This window comes from Indicator indicator, chromosome 1, assembly GCF_027791375.1.
Source record: "Indicator indicator isolate 239-I01 chromosome 1, UM_Iind_1.1, whole genome shotgun sequence".
Lineage (NCBI taxonomy): Eukaryota > Metazoa > Chordata > Aves > Piciformes > Indicatoridae > Indicator > Indicator indicator.
Genome location: NC_072010.1, coordinates 79,736,891 through 79,758,324, shown reverse-complemented (window position 1 = coordinate 79,758,324; position 21,434 = coordinate 79,736,891). Strand labels below are relative to the sequence as shown.

General features: G+C 37.2%; 1 protein-coding gene across 1 annotated transcript in view; it reads right to left on the bottom strand.

Annotated features, from left to right (window-relative positions):
* Nucleotides 1–21,434, bottom strand: part of WWC3 (WWC family member 3) — a 102,207-nt gene that overhangs the window by 54,184 nt on the left and 26,589 nt on the right. The window contains exons 2-4 of the mRNA XM_054384655.1: nt 9,394–9,503; nt 4,381–4,584; nt 1,217–1,293 (exon numbers count right to left, since the gene is read on the bottom strand). Coding sequence (XP_054240630.1) covers nt 1,217–1,293; nt 4,381–4,584; nt 9,394–9,409 — 297 coding nt within the window. The 5' untranslated portion in view covers nt 9,410–9,503. The remainder of the gene's footprint in view (nt 1–1,216; nt 1,294–4,380; nt 4,585–9,393; nt 9,504–21,434) is intronic.

Here is a 21,434-nt window from a genome sequence, read left to right as displayed (position 1 = left end):
CACTAAACCATGTACACGAACACTTCATAGTGCGTATTTTATTCTATTACCCAAAACAACTGAATGCCTACGCACACATTCAGTTAAACAAGTTTTCCTGTGCACTTCAGAAACAATTTTGTTTTAAGATGCGGGAACAGAGAGAAATAGAGATATAAAGTGAAGACCTTGTTTGTTTTCTTTAAATATTATATAAATAAATAAGGCTTATTTTCCTCTTGCGAATACCCTGACATTTGAAGTATGTAAACCAAGCAAACTGAAGTCAGCATGTAGTAAACATATACAGATAGAATAAATGCCTTTGAAGGGTGGTGAACAGGATTTATTTTCAGAGGCACTCATGTGAAAAGTGTTCACTACAACAAAAATGGAACACTATCCTGCAAAGATAAGTATTTTTTATTTATTTTGTGAGTGCATGGTATGTTAAATCCCATTTCATCCGTTAATAAAAAGAAACATACATTTTAGAAATAGGTTCTAGAGCTTAATATTACAAACTGCTTTTTGTAATTGTTTATGACTGCTATATCAATTTGCCTGAAACCAATGTGCAGACTAACTCTATGCTAAAGCAGCATGGGAGAAATTCAAGATGTCAGCATTCTTCGTTCCACAACAACAGTACAAAAAGCGTGATTCTAATTTAAATATATGTATGTAAAAATGGAACATTTTTACTACAGAACTGCCTATCACTCTCAGAAGGCTTGAATTCCCCTAGTAGAGGAGTACTGGCCAAATCAGATAAAAAGTTTTATTTCACCAACATGTCTACTGAATTGTGAACAGATTTCCAAAATAAAAAGGCAAAATGTTCAATGACACCCATGAAACCTCATTGAAAATAGACAAATACGAAAATACAAAGATAATGGATTCAATCAAGAAAGAATTTGGCTACAGAGTATGGCTACCTGTGGCAGTTTGCACAGAATAAGCAACTTCTGAAAGCCTGGTTGACTTTGCCTCTGACATCAGGGACAAAAACATTTATGCTTGTAACATGGAAAAAGCATTACTTCACAAGTCACTGAATTACAGTAAATACAGACTCCTTTTTATTAGAGTAGAAAAGCAGCTTTTAATATTGTATTTCCAAAAAGGCATGTAACACCCAGTGTAAATGCTAAGGTAAAACAAAAGCACATACGCCTCCTCCTTTTCCCATGTCTAATTAATATATTTACAAAATGAAAAAAAGATTACTCACTCTATCACGACGGCTGGCTATTTCTGCTTTAATCTGATATGGGTCATACTTGGTATTGGTTGAAAATCCAGAGAATGCTAAACAGATGGAAAGCAGCATTTTACATTATTTATTTTTCTTATTTAATACAATTGTTAAGATGTAACACTATTTAACAGACCATTACATTCATTCTTTGTGTTACTGGTCACTACTAGGTTTTAAAATAATCCTCTGCACTAATGTACAACTGAAAAATTACATTTGGCTTGCCTGAATATTTTTTCCCCCAAAAAAACAACAAAAACTGAATATAGCAGCACTGCGTACTGCCTAAAAGCAAACAGTTTCCATGACAGGATGGAAGCATTTACTGATAAAAGCAATTTGTCTAAGATTAACAATTGTTAACTGCTTCCTAGATATTTTGGATTAACAGTATGATAAAGTAACAGAACTATTGTCAGAATAAAATTCAATCAGCTACAGAGGGAAGTTGCCTCCTAAAGCAAGAGCATAGGGAACCAACACACAGACCAGCCTCTGGCAAGTAACTCTTAACACAGTGAATCTAGAGTCAGGGAATGATTTCAAGCTGTGGCATTACAAGCTAAAGCCTAGACAGATGAAGTAAAGCTCCTAGAGGATAGGCTGACCAACCATGATTTATTGGGTGAGCCATTCACGGTAGTGCTGCCCACTGAAAAATGCCTGGTATGTGTGCAGATGAGGTTGTGCTGTTAGACCTAGCAGTCTCTTGTAGAGCTGAAGGCTGCTGTTTTGAAACCCATACCTTTGTCTGCATTGTACTGAGCCTTTCGACTCTCCGAAGAATACTGCCACACCAAGGTCATGTCAAGCATGAAGGAACTTGCCAAAATGAGTAGTCATGCCTGGATTAATTCTCTAAATCCAGGATTTTCTACGGAGTTGGTTTTTTTTATTATTTTTGGGGGAGGGGGGAGGTAGGAGAGGGGGTTTGGTTTTTTTCTGTTCATTTGTGATGGTTTTTTATTTTGCTGTTTTTGTTTTTGAAACAGTGCGAAGCACAACTGAGTCACAAAACTGCTGCATGGGCACCTCCCTGCCAGCCCACAACTGCTGAGCTCACACCACCTCCCACTCATGAGCACACAACGCTGAGTCAATGGCAGCACCCACAAGTAAAGAGAAGGAAAACAGCCTGTGAAGTTTTAGCTCTTTTAAGATAGCAGGTTGAAACAACAAGCGGTGGTGGAGCAGAAATGTTCACAATGTAAGAACCCAGCTTTGGCCATCTAATTGAACTTGCATTAGGAGCCTAAGATTTCTGTCCAAGAAATGGAGTGGAGGCGTCGAAAAAACAAGTGGAGAAGCCTTGGGGAATCTTGAGTTGACAGCATGATTAATTCCCAATGGGATTTTAAATTTTTTTTTAATATATTATCTTATTAAATCAGCCTATCCCATTTTCCTAAAACAGATTCATATGATCCTAAACCAATATAAACTGTATTAACACATCTGTAGAAAATGTAAATGTTTTTAACCTCAAAACAAGTGAAAAGTTTTACTTAAATGATTTTACAGTATCTCATTCTCAATTCTACAGATCTACCCAGAAAACCCCACAATTATTAGAAGACTGAGAAACACGGAAGTTATCAACACAGCACTTGCATTCATGCTACAGATAACCTCCAATTGTCATTTTCATTCATATTTTGTTGATGTTTCAAGCAACTTAATTTTCCAAGAGCTTTAAAAACATGAAAACCAGGCTATTTTTCTAGGATATTATCAACTTCAAGAGAAGTGTTTCTATATACTCATCAGAATTCAACAACACATCCCACAGAACTATTGCAAAATAAAAAGCCCCAATCCTACTAAAGTGTGGTAATAAATTTCTGTTTAGACTTTGTAATCTAAAAAAATACAGGTGACTATCTTTTACCCTATTCCAAGTCTTTAGACGGTAGTGAAATGCTCTTTAAACAGTAATTTCTTTTTTAACATTTCTTACTTAGTAAGAACAATTAAAAGCTTTCTTAGTTTTCTTCAGAAACTTGAACAATGAGAAATATGACTAGTCACAACTGTTCAGTTATATCACAAACTAAATCAAACAACACATATTCTGAAAACTAAAGAAGGTGCGATAATCCCAGATGACCACTTGGTCAAGACAATCTTGCACATCTCAGCCCAGAAAACATCTTTTATTGAAGATTTTGACATGCAAATCAATTATCTTGGATGAATAAATGCCACTGGATCAGTAGCTTAACACTTCTATCCATATGACTGCTTTAAGTCCTCCTTCAAGGTCAAGCTTCCTGAACATTTGCAGAGAGGGCTAAGCAAAGCTTCCTATACTTACCAAGTCTCTGGCATTTACCAGCAAATCCTACTGTTACATAATGGCTTACACACAGTGGCTACTGAAAAGCCATCTGCACAGTGAACTCCACTACATTTCCACATGGCAGGGGTGGAGGGTATTCATTTGACACAATTCTTTGGACTGTTTGGACTTTTCAGGAAAGACTTTTCCCTGTTGCATCCGCCAACAGCCACGACGGTGCAAAAACTAAGACATCGTAAAAAGTGTATCATCTACTCCAAGCTACCAGAGTCATCTGAAGAATGAAGAAAACAGAAAACCAAGACTCTAAGACCTAGACCATCAATACTAGGATCAGAGACTGGCATTCAAGAATGAGGTGCACCAATGAAACACTGCTGCCTACTTCATGGTCAGAAGTACTCTTGACCACAATACCTTATCCCTAATTCTTTATAAAGTTGGTAAACCAATAATGGATGCACACAAGGACTACCCTAAGCTTATGGCTCACCCCCATGTCTAGGATGGAATAATCTAGGAATTCTGGAGTGCAAGTAGGTGGCTGGTCCAGCAACATTCAAGCCTTGGGTTTTGTTGCCTTGCATGAAGCATCAGTATGGCTTGCTCGAGATGCTAGCTGGGATGCATTCCTGTTTGATGTTAAAAAGGCATATTCTAACAGATTTAACAGGACATGAAAGTCCCTGAACAGCAATATGACAGGATAGCACATCCCTTCTGTAGTCAGGATCTTCATTCAAAGGAGGTTTGTGTGATTGAAACACTTCATACTATTTATTACATCACATGTTATGAGAGGCAGATGGGTAAATCGAGAAGAGACAGGTGAACTCACAGCTGGCATAAGAACGGCTGTCATCCTCACACATTTTGTGCAATTGCTGATATTCTTCTTGGGCTAATTCAAAACGCTGCTGCTTGATCTGATAAATCTCTTTCTTGGCATTGAGTGCCTCCTGGGCAACTATTAAATATTCCTTTAGCATGCGTTCCTGCTCCCTTCTCCATTGCTCCCTTGGGTCCTCAATTTGCGTGAGCTCTAAGGAGAAAAGCATTTTAAAAAAATTAAAAATTGTAGGACATTTTATTCCACAAAGTACATATTATTTTGGTAAGGTTTGTTCTTAAGTACTATATCTAAGACTACAGTACTTAAAATCACCCCAGCCTGGACGAGAATGAAGGATGCAGAATGGAAGAACATGAAAAGTCCTTTGAAATATACTGTTCTTTTCTTTACAAATGACAGTGAAGTCAAAGATAACAGTGATTTGGCTCTAACCTTTGCTTGTAGCCACCTTGAAAGTTCTGACAACAGCTTAGAAGAGTAAGGGTATCTCAGTGCTTAACCCATAATGGTCAGAAAAACCTTAAGATACTACACAAAACTTCAGAAGTATAACATCCTGAATGGTCAGTGACTACACCTGCGTAACTAAGAATAAGGTCATTTAAATTTCTTCCCTTTTTTGCATTAAGAAACAGCACTGTCATGATTTCCTTCTCCAGGATTTAGAACAGCTCATATTCAAACACAAATCAAAAATAGGTTTCCAGTACAAAATCTTTCTTGAATACACTGATTTTCTACCATATAGCAATCTCTTTGCAGTTGCAGAGACATTTGAGAAGGACACATGCATTAAAATCTTAAAAAAAAATTACTGGTTTTGGTTGAACAAGACCTTTAAGATAACCAAGTCCAACTCTATTTGTTTTCTTTTTATGCTGATGCTCAAGCTAGCAAATATGTTTTACGTTAAGATGTCCATGTAGAGCTTCCTGTTTAAGTGGATGTTAATTTCTGATGATTGAGGCTTTACTTTACTGATAAGAAGTTGCTTCACATGCAGTCTCAGTGTTCAAAATAGTAGCAGAGCCTGCAGCAAAAGTCAGAAGGTAAGAACCTAGTCATTTTTTTCCAAACTCTTTTTTTCTGATGAGATAAAAATCCAGTTATGTTTTGTATTAATCTTGTGTACATAAGTCTGTATATTGGTATCAGTGATGAAATAAGAAACTGTAAAAGATTGAGTTTGCCACATTAACAACTCAAATGGTGTCAAGGTCATGCTAGCAACTCTACCATTTGAAAGCCATCTGAAAAGTACGTAAAACCATAAATCTCCTCTATGTACTTCCAACAGATTTGTATACTAGGTTCCTAAAAACCTTTTCTCTCAACTTTTACATTGCACATTCAGTTTCTGAGGTCCTATACTACAGGGCACTGCATTTCTTATCAAATTATTTCAGAAGCCTTCTTAATAGCTTCCACCATTATTCTGACATATAAAACTTCTTCAGTACAATAATGATGTTCTCTTCTATTTCATAAAGTACAACAGCTTCCATTTGCCCTGACTTTCTACACAAATTTGCATGTAATGACAACATTGAAGCTACGTTGTATGAAAAAAGTTCATTTCCTTTGTTACTTTATAGCCAATTTTAAAAAACCTACAGTAATTGAAGCACAGCCCCAGACAAATGCAGAGAATATAAAATTCCCTCACTGCGGAATGCCCAACTGGTTAAAGGAAACTTCAAAGGTTCCCAAGATTCTGAGGAGGAGGGAAAGGAATTCTATAGCTAGCAGCCGCCAAGGTTTTTAAGCAATGTTTGGAGAACAGCCAAGAGGAGCTTAGTAAGGGTGTCAACAAAGTACTAAATTTACAGAACAAGATGGAGATCAGGTTGGAAGCACCATCAAGACTTAAAGAAGATTCCTCTGCTCCTGGGACTTTTCAATGTAAGTGGTAAGTTATTGCCTAGAAATCTTTTTATTACTTTCTGGATAAACAAACATAGCAAGAGGCTTGGAAAAATCAGATGTATTACTGTTTGCTTTTAAAAGGTGAAAGGGCAGAAATGAACCTGGGGCTGCTGTTTAAGAGCCAGCTGAACTTGAGCCAGCTGTATGCCCAGGTGGCTAAAAAGGACAACAGCATCTTCGCCTATATCAGGAATAGTGTGGCCAGCAGGTGTAGGGAAGTGATCATGCCCCAGTACTTATCACTGGTGAAGCCACAATGCAAATCCTGTATTCAGTTTTGGGCCCCTCTCTACTAAAAAGACAATGAGGTGCTTGAGTGTGCCCAGAGTAGGGCAACAAAACTGGTGAAGGGCCTAGAGAACAAGTCTTATGAGGATTGTTTAGCCTGAAGGAGGTTTAGGGAGACCTCCTTGATCTCTACAAGTACCTGAAAGGAGATTGGAGGAAGGTGGAGGTTACTTCTCCCAAGTAACTAGGGACAGGACAAGAGGAAACGGCTTCAAGTTGCACCAGGGGAGGTTTAGATAAGATATTAGGAAAAGCTTTATTGAAAGAGTGGTCAAGTATTGGAACAGGCTGTCCAGGGAGATGGTAGTTCTCCATTGCTGGAGGTTTTAATTAAAAACATGCAGATGTGGTACTTTGGTTTACTGGGCATGGTGGTACTGGGTTGACAATTGAACTTGATGATCTTAGAGGTATTTTACGACCTTTATCATTCTATGAAAAAGCTTAAAGATGGTGCACGAAGTGAGAGAGGTTCCTGGTAAGTATAACTTTAGAAAGACATTCTCTGAACTATCTGTTGTGTTTTCTCCCAGTACTTCTTGAAACCAAAGAACTTCAGTTTTGTCAATACAGAACTCCAGTGCTGTATAAAGCATCTAATCTGGTCAGCCTCAAAGTGCAGTCTGAATATTTTCACATTGAAGTTGCCATTCCAAGTATTTCAGACACAGTTCAGAATAGAATGTAAAGGACTCTTTTCAGAAAAATATTTCTTCAGCTTCTACATTGTCTGCCACTTCCCTGACACCATCTCATGATGCCCATGATTACCTACTCATTAGTTCTCACCTCCACAAAGCAGGTTAATGCTGTCTTGATTGGTACCTTTGTTGTCTGCAGTTTAAAACTGGACCGAGTACCCTATTAATTTTAGAATAATGATTATCCATCTAAAATATTGACTCTGTCTTTCCTCTGAATAAATATATAAACCTTGCTTGCAAATGCAAGCACTGTATTAGCCTAAGGGTGACAAATCCATTTAGCTGTGACGGCTGAATTACCATTTAGGATAATATCTGTGGGCTGCAAGTAATTAGTTATCATGAAAGAGACAAATTTTGCAACCTTGTTAATTGCAGAATGATTCCTTTCACTCAGTTCAGCACTGGCCCTATGAAGTTTCCATCCTTCTGTTCATATATTACTTTTACTTAATACCAGGTATGATTAGTTTTATTTTCCCAGACTCATTTATATTAATCTCCTCTTTCTGTGTCTTCCCATTGAGCATTTGGAAATTTAATTTCTCTGTGCAAAGACTACAGTTTTCGCTTTTAATTGCACAGACAAAAAAATGCAAGCTAGATCTGACATGCCCACAATGATTAATATCCATCCTGTAAGTCCAAACTTATGTCTGTGGTAAAGCAGCTACTAACAAAGTCTGAAAAGAAAAAGGGAATGTGTTCTTTTGCATGCCATGACAACTGTTATTCCTATTAAAGATGCCTACTAGTAGGATGCTTTAATAGTTTTTTTTTTTAGTCACAGCATTGCAATGGAGTTCACATCCTACTCATTATTTATAGATTCCTAAAACCTTTTACAAAGTTCACAGAAGAGGTGTTAATTATCCTGCATTCACACACACGCAGACATTCGTGCAAGTGTACTCCATCACTGTACTTTGATGTAAACCATGCAGTAAACAGCAATGATTAAGCTACACAAAGTTATTGCAAGAATAACAGTATGTATTTATTGCCTTCCCATCCTCTCAGTTATCAGTGCATTAACAGCTCTTTAAAGTTTATTATTTAATTTATGACCTTTGTTAATTTCACTACAAGTAAGTACCTGTGTGGGTCAAACAACATCATGGGAACATTCGTAATTCTGTTATTTGTTTTTTTCCAAGTAAGTAATTGTTAAACCACAATATACAAGTAATTTCCAATAATGGCAGGAAGCCAAAGTAATTTCTACACTTTTGTTTTTTTAATTGACTAGATTTCAAGACGATAGGCTTGAGGTTCGTTTTGCATGTTATAGTGTTTACCATTGCTGTGATAGTCCATTTAACTACTTTCTTCTTTTCTCCCTCCCTGCCAGCTGTCAATACCCACAATATTTAAAGCATTCACTCTTTGGTGATAAGAAGTTTAATGATAGCAGCAGAAGAGTAACAGCAGCAGTAGTACAAAGCTGTAAAGATAAGACTTTTTTTTTTTTTAAAGTAGAACTGGCAAATGTGCCAGACAGTGGCAATACAAAGCTCAGTAACAGCCCAAAAGGGAAAACATTGGAAATTTTTCCCTTAGTTTCCAGAACTGACATCTGTTGTCTTTTTTGACAACACTTTGTACTGTATTAAAGCATAAAACACGCATTGCTAAGACAGGACTAGATTACCATATTTCATAGTGCTTTTAATTAAAAATCAGCAGTTTTATCTCAGAACATACTTTGTTTTTCAATATAAAAGAGCTTTCAACATAAAAGTGAACTACATGTGATTGAAATATAGGAAATAAAAGAGCATAGCATGAAAACTTTCTTAATGAACATACAACAAAAAATAACAACAAAATTACTGATACTGCACAGTATGACAAAGCAAAACAAAACGTTTTTATCCACTATAACTCAATGACAGGTTGTAAAATTCTTTACAAATGGAAAAAGGATTGTGCCCCCATCTGAAGGATGAGAGCACAGTGCAAGAAATTACTTGCATATATTTTCTCACTGTAGCATGAGTTGCATAAATGTTACTGAAAACAAAATTAGTGCCATCAGCAGCTTGCTAGGATTGCTCAGAATAATCACACATCTACTCACGATTTATGTGGTCCATATAATAAACTCCAATCTGTTGATCATAAACAGTTTCCCATCCTAAAGGAAGCTCATCACCGACACAGTCAGCAAATGTCAATGGCTTTGTAATCCTATAAAAATAAAAATAACACAAATAAATACAAATGCTGCATTTTACAGTGCAATGAATGTCACTACATGTTTTGAAGATACCTCCATCATTTGATCACAAACTAATTATGCTGCTTAGGAATGTGCTAATAATTACAAACATACAGTTTCAAAATATTCATTTAAATATGCTGACAGATACTTCCCAAACAGGTAAGGCAAGCTTCTCCCTTCAAGTTTCTATGTTTAACAGTTTAATTACAGTGGAATGCAGCCCTGCCAGTTTTTCTTCCATATTGCAAAGAACACAAACATGAAGCTGGAGTTCACCACTGCTAAAATTTACTAGAAGCTTTATAGGCTTTAATGACTTCAAGGTGTCAAAGCAAATAATTGTTTCTTCTTTAAAAACAAAATAAAACTTAGAAAGCACTATATAATAGAGCTCTCCTCTTTTCAATTACACATTTTCAGCTATTAATGATAATCTCTTGATCCAGATCACAGAATCACTTCAGCTGGAAAAGACCTTTATGACCAAGTCCAACGATTAACTAACTCTACTAAGATCCACACAAATTATTTTCTCTCCCTCAGAATGAAGAGAAACAAATGTCTCTAGAGCATTCTGAAGCCACTAGAACAGAAATTTTAACTAATAAGTAAGATCATTTCTATCTCACAGCTTAAAATATGAGACCCCCTTCAAGCCAAACTCACGATAGACCTGTGGGAAAGAAAAATCCAAATCAGCAGTTTTGGTATTGACAGTAATGTTGAAAACATTGGATTACACATTCTAGAGAAAGACTCTAAACCAACACTGTTCTAGAATATCAAGGTATACCAACAACAACAAAAAAGACCAAATAATGCAAATTACATATCCTTAACATTCAGTTGAATTGCATCTATTTCCAATATCATTATTTTAATCATTACTTAGGCCCCAATAAAATGTTTTTCTCCAAAAGCTGCCATAAAATTCCTTTACAAAAAAGGTTATATTAAATAGTAATTTCAGTTATACATGGGGTATAGATCCAACACCTTCAGCATGTATTTGTTAATTTTTAGTACCCAGAAAGATGACATCTTTACAAAGATTCAGTACATGTATTAATTTAGAGACTGACTTAAGTTCACCATAAGGCATAGCACAATACTCTTTGGTGGAAAACGGAAATTCCATTCGTATGTTATGAAACCCGGTTAAGGTTTCCTGATATCAGATTTGGACTGTGCTTACAAATACCATGCAGAATAGAGGGATCATTTGGGCTGGTAATTGCACTTCATCTGATAACATCTGTATAAAACAATAAATTCGTCTGAACTAAAACATGTCTTTGAACTGGAAGTCCTTCTCCAAAACAAAAACAGCCACACACATCCAATGGTAAAGACTTCAAATGATGGAAATCCTATTACAGCTACATTCTAGCTATTCCAATGGTCCAGGAAGTGGACCACTCAGGAAAAACAAACCACTAATAAAAAGCACACAACTTTGCCCACAATAATCAGGGAAAAGCTCCATTTACCAGCCTCCTAAATCTGTTTTCATATTCTTGATACTGAAGGGTTCAAAATTAACTGTAGTAGAATTAGCATTAAAAAAAATTAAGAAAAAACATTCCCACTATCTTAAATGTAATATTTGAACAGCTCTGTACAACAGTACAAAGATCATGTTATTTAGGTCAAATAACAAAGAGCTTGATTATATCCTATGGATTCTCAAACACGTGTAAACAGTTTAATAAGAAGATGTGCATAAACTCTTCCACTGACAAATACACAGTTTACATTGTGCAATCATGCAAATCCAAAGCTGAGGTATTCAAGAAAGAAAATGTTACTATGGCCTGGCATATGCATTCTTTCAGTAATTTATCTAGCAGTCAGACCAAATATTGCCAAATACTTCTGATCTCCCTGGAATTCAGTCAAATATTAAAAATATAATATGCAGTAATTTTTCTTGAACTCTCATGCTTTTATTCTGGAGACATCATGTTTACAATTTCTCAAAGTAGTCTAGACATTGGCTCCTAAATTACCATGCTATAGACAAGGTTTTCTTTGGAATGAGTTATACAAACATACCCTTCACACTTTATTTGTAAATAAAACCTGCACATGATACTCTGACCTTTCACACTAGCAGAACTTTAATTCATAGTTCTCCATGATCCCACCAGGGCTCAGACTTCCAGGATAAGGACAACACTCACTTTCTGGAAAACAGAGACTGAAGAAAGCCAATGCATCTGGTCTAACTACTTTTCATTCCAATATTACAAAGCCCACATGAACAAGTTTAATTAATGGTTTTGATGGAAATTTTGTAGGAAAAAGTACACATTAAAAGCTATGTTCTACATAGTCAGACCATTATTAACTTGACATTGCTCTTTTTAACCTATATTCAAAGTTGCTCCAAACTAGATTCCCTTCAGACAATGCATAACATCATATTGAGTCTCCGTTCACTCCTACCTATATCCATGTAACTCAAACATCCTTCATTCAAATCCCCAAGGTCAAAACATTCAAAGCTTGAACTAAGAACTGGAAGTTTAACTAAGTCAGCTGAAAAATACATTTCTGGTTTAACTAGCTTCACTCTGAGGATAAGATTCTTTTTGTTGTTGTTTATTTGTTTTGTTTGGTTGTTTTGGTTTTTTTTTCAGTTAGGGAAACTAAGGTTTTGCCTAAAAACAAAGACAAAATGGAACGGATACAGATATGGATATTGGAGGTAAGCCACAAATTACAGCAGTAGACTGTTGAAATGAAGTATCTTCTGGAAATGCTGCTTTACCCTCTGGGGTTTTGTAAAATTGGACAGGCCTTTTCTGCTTCTATATGAAAAATCATACATCTGTTAAAACATTTCGAATTGTTAAAATGAAGACGAAAAACATTTTGAAGCATTACAAAGACAAAGAGAGTAAAAATGCTACCACTTTTAACCTAAATTAAAGACAGGCTGTCCTATTCAAAGTAGCAAAAATAACTAAGGTATTCTATCTGCAACCAGTGATTATGTCCTGTTTCCCTCACAACTAGTAGACAATATAAGGTTCTGAGCTTCCAGCTGCTAACAGTTTGTATCATCAACCAATTTTGTCCACTGGATCTACAACTCATCCATGGGAGCCAGGTTTGCACATATCAAAGAGGTGGTCATATCTTCAGATAACAGGTAAGCTAACTTTATTATCTTAAAACATTTATCCTTTCCAAAAGTAACAATGCTTTTCCATCCTTAGGTGCCCAGTCTTTGATGACTCTAAAAATCCTTCAAAAGCAAATACAGAAACATGTAAGAAAGCTTCCATAACCCAAATCCTGCATCTGTCCACCTCTAATTCTGCCCAAATTAGTTTTCATTCAAAAGAAAATGGAGGCCTGATATTTGCACGTAGTAAAACAGATACTTCTCAAAACCTAAGTTTTTTGGGTTTGTTTTTGGGTTTTTTTTCAACTATCAAGCTAAATATAGAACTATCAAGTCAAAATACAGAAATCAAACTACAAAATAAAACCAAACAGCTGAATAACATTGTTTCTGACAATGATGTGTTTTTCCTGTTCCTTGTGTATTTATTTCTTATCTTTATCAACTAGCCACACATAGAAGGATTCCAGAATACCACAGCTTTCTGAATATGCAGCAGCAACAGGTATTTCTTGAATGCTTCAGTTCATGGCAAGGTGTGGGTGGAAAGAAGACAGCAAAAGGGAAAGGCTAAATATAATTTTAGATAAATGACTAAAAATTGTTCTCAGCTTTAGTAGTTAACAGAATCTAATTTCAACCCCAACAAAAACCACAGAAAGCCTCAACTGTTAAACTTGTGGATTCAAAGAAAAGGTGTATTTCAACTCTCCAAAACACAGTCTGACTAACAGCATGGGGCAGAAATTTTGTTGTCACAGATTTGCAAAATCATAACCAGATCACTAAAAAAAAAAAGACATCAAAAAATATTAGATAAGATCCTCAGTCTTCCCACGGTCCTGATGTCACATCAGAAAACTCTGGGTGCTCAGAATCTCTAAGTCTAATTGAGTAAAACTGCCCCTGAGAAGAATTAAATTAAGACAAACAGTCTGTTTTTGAAAAATCTTGAACAGGAAATCAAAAAAGTGTTCCCCAACTAGAAAAGTCACTGCAAACTAGCTGCCATCTCACAAGCAATACCTAGATGCCTAAATTACATCCAGGGTCACCTTATCTTCCAAAGTGGACCTGGATTAAGAGGGAAGCACTGACCACAAGGGCTAATTATGAAAAATAACTACTAAAATTCTGAAGAAAAGCCACCATTTATAGGGGAGACAGAGGGAAGCATGTCAGACTGCCAACTGTGCTTTTACTGTTGTTCCCGATTTTGGTCAAGCCCAACAGCAGAAGCAGAAACTGTCTAATAAAAATCGATAATCCTCAACAGACATCTAGAAGAAACAGTCTCTTAAATGTGATCTCAGTCTGAATAATCATCTAATGGTGTGTATATATAGATAGATGGCTTTCCCTGACAAATACAAATTACCGGCTTGAAAAAATGTATTCATTCACTCTACACATCTGAATTCTGATACATTACTGAAGTGTCACAAGGCAAGAAAGAGATGAAGGTAAAATAAGAAATCATGCATACATTTCATAGCTTCTAGCTGTTTTTTTTTTCTGACTTCCTTTCAAACATGAATTTGTGTTACAGCCATTTTTATGAAATTCAGATAACCCTCCTGTCTTCACAGTATCACAGTATATCAGAGGTTGGAAGGGACCTCAAGAGGTCCAACCCCCCTGCCAAAGCAGGATCACTTAGGGTAGTCCACACAGGAATGCATCCAGGTGGGTTTTGAAAGCCTCCAGAGAAGGAGACTCCACAACCCCCGCCCTGGGGAGCCTGTTCCAGTGCTCTGTCACCCTCACGGTAAAGAAATTTCTCCTCCTGTTGAGGTGAAATCTTCTATGTTCAAGTTTGAACCCCTTGTTCCTTGTCTTATCACTGTGAACCACTGAAAAGAGCCTGGCCCCCTCCACTTGACACCCACCCCTCACATATTTAATACACATTTATAAGATCCCCTCCTCTCAGTCTTCTCAAGACTAAACAGCCCCAGGGATCTCAGTCTCTCTTCATAGGGGAGATGCTCAAGTCCCCTAATCATCCTTGTGGCTCCCTGTTGGATTCTCTCCAGCAGGTCTCTGTCTCTCTTAAACTGGGGAGCCCAAAACTGGATGCAGTATTCCAGGTGTGGTCTCACCAGGGCAGAGTAGAGAAGTAGAAGAACTTCCCTAGACCTGCTGGACTCACCTACATCCCAGGATCCCACTGGCTGTCTTGGCCACAAGAGCACATTGTTGTTCCATGGAGAACTTGCTGTCCACGAACACTCCAAGTTCTTCCTCTGTGGAGCTGCTTTCCAGCAGGGCAGCCCCTAACCTGAACTGGTGCCTGTTGTTATTTCTCCCCAGATGTAGGACCCTGCACTTGTCCTTATTAACCTTCATGAGGTTTGCCTGCACCCAGGTCTCCAGCCTGTCCAGGTCACGTTGGATGGCTGCACAGCTTGACAGGCTGTCTTGTATCATGGTTTTTATTCTCTCCAACCACACAACAACAAAACCCCAAAAAAGCATGCAATCAAGCACAAATAGCAGATGATTTTTTGGTTGTTCCTCAAACAGAGGTGAGAGACGCTGTTTACACTGCAAGGATTCTAATCCTGTTTTCAAAAGTCACAATGAGGCCTTAGAGGCGCTTTGTGAACATACTCCACCACCACAGGTCAGAGCTGGACAGCAGTGTGCTCCAGGCCTGCAGAACCTTATCTGAAAGACGCAGAGAGAACCTGCAGCCACCTAGCTGGACCATGAGTCCCCACTAGACAAAACCCACCCAGCTCCTCCAAGCAGGCTGCCCTGGACAGAGCTCTCCACTCCTCAGCAACCACTACCTACCACTCTACCAAGCAGGGCAGGAACACCTCCCATGTATGCTGCCCAGCTGCTGAAGCAGGGACCTTCCTCCACCGTTCAGAAAGAGCCAGGCACCACCAAGACCCATGCAGCCTCACCTTGTGGCAGCTGTTTGAAGCAACTGCCACTGTGAATTCCAGACCCCATCTTACAGCACTCTGGAGTACATCACGGTTTCCCTCACTGTTCAAGTAGACAAGTCGTAAAGGAGCTGGGTTTTGAAGTAATGCTTGGCAAATTACATACTGACTGCTTAGTCAAAAGTACAACTAATTTCACCAAACTATATGTATCTTTTTAACGTAAAAATCCCTTGTAACTTTTTTTTAATACAAATGATATATCTTCATTTTAATGCATAATTTAACCTTGAGTTCTGAATAAAGTAACTTTACTGAACTTCTACTCAACCCTTCATTGAAGTAAATCCACAGAATAGATGTTTCATCAGAAACTTGCACAAGTGAAATTCTGGGCTCAGAACAAAGCCTTAAAGAAGGTAAGTTGTATTCAGAGTCATCACTGGGACACTGAAAATTTCCTTCAGAAGTAACAACATCACCTCTTCTAAAATTCACTTGAAATGTGGTCTCTTTAAGGTCACTTGAAAGTCAGTCTTTTAAGACCATACTCTTTTCATTCTTTTTTAAAACAAAACAAAACACAACTGCAAATAAGCACATGAGAGAATGCTAACAATGCCAAATTTCCTTCAATTAACTTTCCAGTAAAATAAGCCAACGCACCATACATCAGTGTGCAAAACAGAAGGCATAGAATGGCATTAGCCAGCTACAGTACTGAATCAGCATTTTTAAGCATGGAGAAAAATGTGTTCGTTACCAGACTTTTTTTTTTTAATTATTATTCTAAATAGAAACAAGTGTTAACTGCCTTTAACACAGTATTACAAACCTAGAAAACCTATGCTAAGACAGCTGAGAAGAACGACACTCCCACAAATACTTGACTGACTTGTCAGTCACAACCTCCTAAGCCATGGTTTGCCACTGCTTACAGTGTGGCTAAGAAGCTGGTGGCAGCTCCTTTTCACCCCACCCTATAAGCTAGTGTTTCAGGAGCTGGTTCAAAAGCAGGTCTAACACCTGTACAACAGGGCAGCATAGACAATAACTTCATCAGCCATCCTACACCTCAGTCCATAAACTGTTATTTCACAGGCAACTGAGATTATGCTGATCAAGAAAATTAAGTGGTATCAATTACCTACCTCTCTCTTGTGACCTTGTGGTGGAAAATAAAAAAAATTAAGGAAAAACAATAACAATTGTATAAAAACTCGGAAGATTGACCAGAATGCATGAGCACTCTATTTTGGCACTCAAGACCTGAATGGAATGATTCTGTTTCCTACAGCATTTCAGAGCAGTCATACTTTTTTCATGCCAGGTAATCCCTTTAGAATGATAGAATCATAGAATTGTTAAGGTTGGAAGGGACCTTGATGATCATCTAGTTCCAACTACTCCTGCCATGGGCAGGTACACCTCACACTAGATCAGGTTGGTCAGAGCCACATCCAGAGCCTTAAAAACCTCCAGGGATGGGACTTCTACCACCTCCCTGGACAACCTGTTCCAGTGTCTCACCACCCTCATGATAAAGAACTTTTTCTTAACATCCAATCTGAATACAGACATTTCTATTTTTGTTCCATTCCCCATAGTTCTATCATCAGCTTTAATATTCTAATAGATTTAATATTTTTAAAGGAAAGCTACAAGTGGTGAAAAGAAATTGCTGTAATAAGCCAGTTATGCTAAGGAATATGCAGTTATGACATATCTGTAGCTTCATTGTTCCTTTATTACTCTGAGACACAGTATCAGAAAAACTTATATGGACTTCAGCTAGTATGTAGCTCAGTGTAAACAGAAAGGCAAACAGAAAAGAAAGTAGAGATAAATTTTCTGTCTGAAATATGAAACTTAATATGTGCTGAGTATAAAGATAATCTAGTTTTTCACTCAGATTTTCTAGAATCTGAACCTTTTTTTCCAATTTTTCTTTACATTGTTCTTAATCTCACTAACACGTTTCTGATGGGCAGAGTACTATATACGTATTTGATGAAATATATTCACTGGTACAGGGAATGCTAACAGGGCAGGTGAACATGAAAACACTGCATAATTCCATTTCATGATGCAAAATGTATATGAAACTGCATGTATAAGAGATAACCTATAAGATAAGCTGATTTAGAAAAAGTAACAGAAATTTATATTGCCTAAAAACACCCACAGGAAATGTACCTGAGGACACCCCCTAACCTCCTTTCACTATTCTAGGAATGATAAATATGTAACAATCAACCAACAACAGAGAAATAATATACTTTTGCTTTTATCCTTTATGATAGTCCCAAAACTCAAATCTGCTAAGAAATATCTACTTTAGTATGTTGAAAAGTAAAATAAAATTATATGTCCAATTGCAGCTCTCACATAACTTGTCTGGCTGCTCAGGAACTGCTGAAACAGTTCCACAAAAGCAACCAAGTCTGCCAAGCAGCCATCTATTTTTTAACAGCAGCTATGATCCAGATCCAAAATCAGAACACAAATATTATGGGAAATTCTCAGTGAAAATATACCCGTATTTCATCAAGATTAACAAAATTCTTCCTTCAAAAATCACAGCTGGGGTTAAAGTCAGCACTTTTAAGAAAAGTGCTTTGTTTCTACTACTCCCTAATTTATTTTTACAGAGGATAAGCAATTAAAAAAAATAGAGGCAGAGAAGTTAAATGAAACTGTCCATGAGCTTTTTGTGTATGCACAAATAGCCCAAAGTTACAGGCAACTGTGCAAAGCCACCAGCCAGAACCTAAGATTCGTGGCACAGCACAGGCAATTGCTGTGGGAAGGCAGGCAGTCTGGGCAGCAGGTGACTTGACACCCATACCAGAAAACACAGAAAATTATGTACAGCAGCTGGGAATAAGACATACAAGGAGGACAGCAGGAACATGTGGCAGATAAAACAGCTAAGGAGAAAACTAAACTGGTGTTAAACCGGATCTTTGTATCAGATCTTAGCTAGAAACAATCACATGCAAGGTATTTATGCTTTTTCTTTTGCTAGTCCTAATAAAGCTGCCTTTATTACCCAAAATCTCTAAACATTTACAACATCTTCTCAAGGACTTGCATACTGGGAAAAATTCAAGAAACAAACAAACAAACAAACAACCCACAAAAAAAAAAAAAACAGCGAACCCCCAAACAGATAAAATTCCAAAACCTAACTAAACTAAAAGATAAGGAAAATTTAATGGGGCATTTCAGAATCTGAGAAACAGACTGAATTCTGACACCAGTCTATGCAGCATAAATGACACTACACCTGTCCACAGACAGCACAGCTTGAGAGGGGGCAAGTAAAGCAGTGTTCTAGTTTCACTGACTCCAAAACAACATCTCTAACTTTTTCACCAATTCCTGCAAATAACAGTGATTTCCAGCTACATGCTATTGATAATTAAAGTCCTAATTAGCAAAGGCCAGCCCTGCAATTATCTGTTTATTTCTTCAATCCTGCAAACCACAACTCTGCAGCCTTTTGCTAGAGAAGAGCAAACCACACAGCTGTCAGATTTTCTACGTCCGTGATACGTATTTAGGCCTATTTCTATGTTCAGTTCAGTCTATCAAACTGTTTCACAGTTGTAGCCTTAGTTTTGCAATGATTCTTTTCTGGTTTGAGAACTCAAATTTCTGACAAGTTTATCTGGCCTCAATCCTGCCCACCAGTTAACTAAACCATCACAGAAGAGTTACTGGGAGACATGATGAATTGATACACTCCTATATAGAGAGTATATGTGCTGGTGCGTAAATATCTGCATACACATGTAAAATCGTTCTCTTCTGACTCCTGTTTGTAACTTCTGTATGCAACTACCAGATGAGGAGGAAACACCTGTACTTTCCTAATGGAAGTCATCTGATCAAGGCAGAAAAGGTGCATCTGTGTGACCTTGCCAGCAAGTTCATAGTAATAATCCCTTTGAACATGAACAAGAATAATGGGAGGAGTTCAAAGCACAAAGAAAATGAACCAGACAAGGGAGGACCCAAGCAGACAAGGAGGAACAAAAACGGGACGCGAGATTCCAAACTGAAATCCATGAAGCTCCACATTAGAAGGAAAGGAAGCATCAAAAGAAGCTTTGCATCTCAGTAACAAGTAAGTAAAATGGTCTTAAATTCTACAAGGCACAATCATGCAGTGGAATACTTCCTGCAGACTCTTGCAGGATCACTTCAAGTTTGTATCAAAATAATCAGCACATCCTCTGTATTACATTGCCTCTTTCATTTCTAGTTCATTATGGTATCTTGGCAATCTCTAGAGTAGAAGTTAGAAGTTCTTCAGAACTGTTTTCCCAGTTTCCATGTTCTCTTGCTAACCTCATATGCCCTATATACAGAAAGATCATGCCAGCATTTGCTGAGTAGCTTGTTACCGCTAAGTCAGACCTCCCTACACTTTTGGAGTCTGTGATTATCCCAAATATACGGTATGGCAGAGACTTTTAGAAAAGCTTGTGACAGCTATTGGTAATTCAAGCTTCTACACATTTGTTATGGTTAGTTCTGCACTGCTGAAGGCCTCTCCCCCTCCCTTTAAATTTATTCATTCTTTTTTACCAAATAGACAGACTGGAAATAACTGAATATGTATGTGAACGTGTATGTGTGTGCATATTATACACATATATATACACACACATTGATTTGCTCAAATACCACTGAAGTGTCAAATGACAGAGGCTTAACCCAAGCATTGTTTAAAGAAGAAAGCACTATAAAACACTTCTGTGAACACTTTAAATCACTTTAGGCAAGTGTCAGTCAGCAAAAACGAGAATCTTACGTTAAACAGTAATCTTTGGGCTACCTAGAATGCACATAGTTGAAGATGCACAGAGTTTAATAACCACAGAATCTTGAGGTATATCAATTACATTCTAATGTGGTCTACAACTTCTTATTAACCAAAGAAAACCATTCTTGTACACGGAGAGGGCTCATCATGCTAGAAATCATGCCAATGAAGGGGGTTTATACTTCTGCAATCTGGGAGAAACAATGTTTTAGAACAGACTGTAGCCAAGTTAATTACTACTAGTGTTCCCTTAAAGGTAAATTGAAGTTTAATGAGATAGGAAACAGACACCTGTTTTGTTTATACAGGTTCACAAACAAGCACAGAACTGCTATCAGTGAAAATTTAAGTAATTTCATGTTATAAAATGTGTTGAGCCCCAATGCTTCAAAAACTTGGCAGTATATTCAATTAAATTTTACTGAAATTAATTTCATGAACCTACTTCCACTAATAAGTATTACTGAATGATACTAGTAAAAGAAAAAACACATATTAAAAGCTACCAGAAATCATTTCTAGAGAAATGAAGCTGATGAAGAATAGGAGGAAAAAGTAAATGCAACTGTACTGAGTATAAAACAATGGTTAGAAAAAAATACATATATTCAAGATACCATTCTTTTCAAGTCTCAGAACAAAGTGATGTGTAGATAAGTGCCAAAAGAATATGCATACCATGACTTCACATACATCCCATTAAAAACAAATTGTGTGGTAAAACAGCAAACAAATGCTTCACAACCAGAAAAGTCTACACTGCCAACTAATATTAGAAAGTCAAGATCTTCTCATTCAACCTTTCAGAAGAGCTTTAGTCCTCCTCCTAGCCCAGCCTGTTTGAAAAGTGTCACACTTGTCTGTATTTTTCTTAAAAGCACCATATATGGTGTTTCCCAAACATGTTCAGCTATCACATTCATGGGTAGTTTTATGGACTCTTGTACCATTTCTAAGTAATGTCCTCCAATGTGCTACTGTGCTGTCACACACCAAATGCACCTGTACAGCAGAGAAATTCTGCCTTACAAAA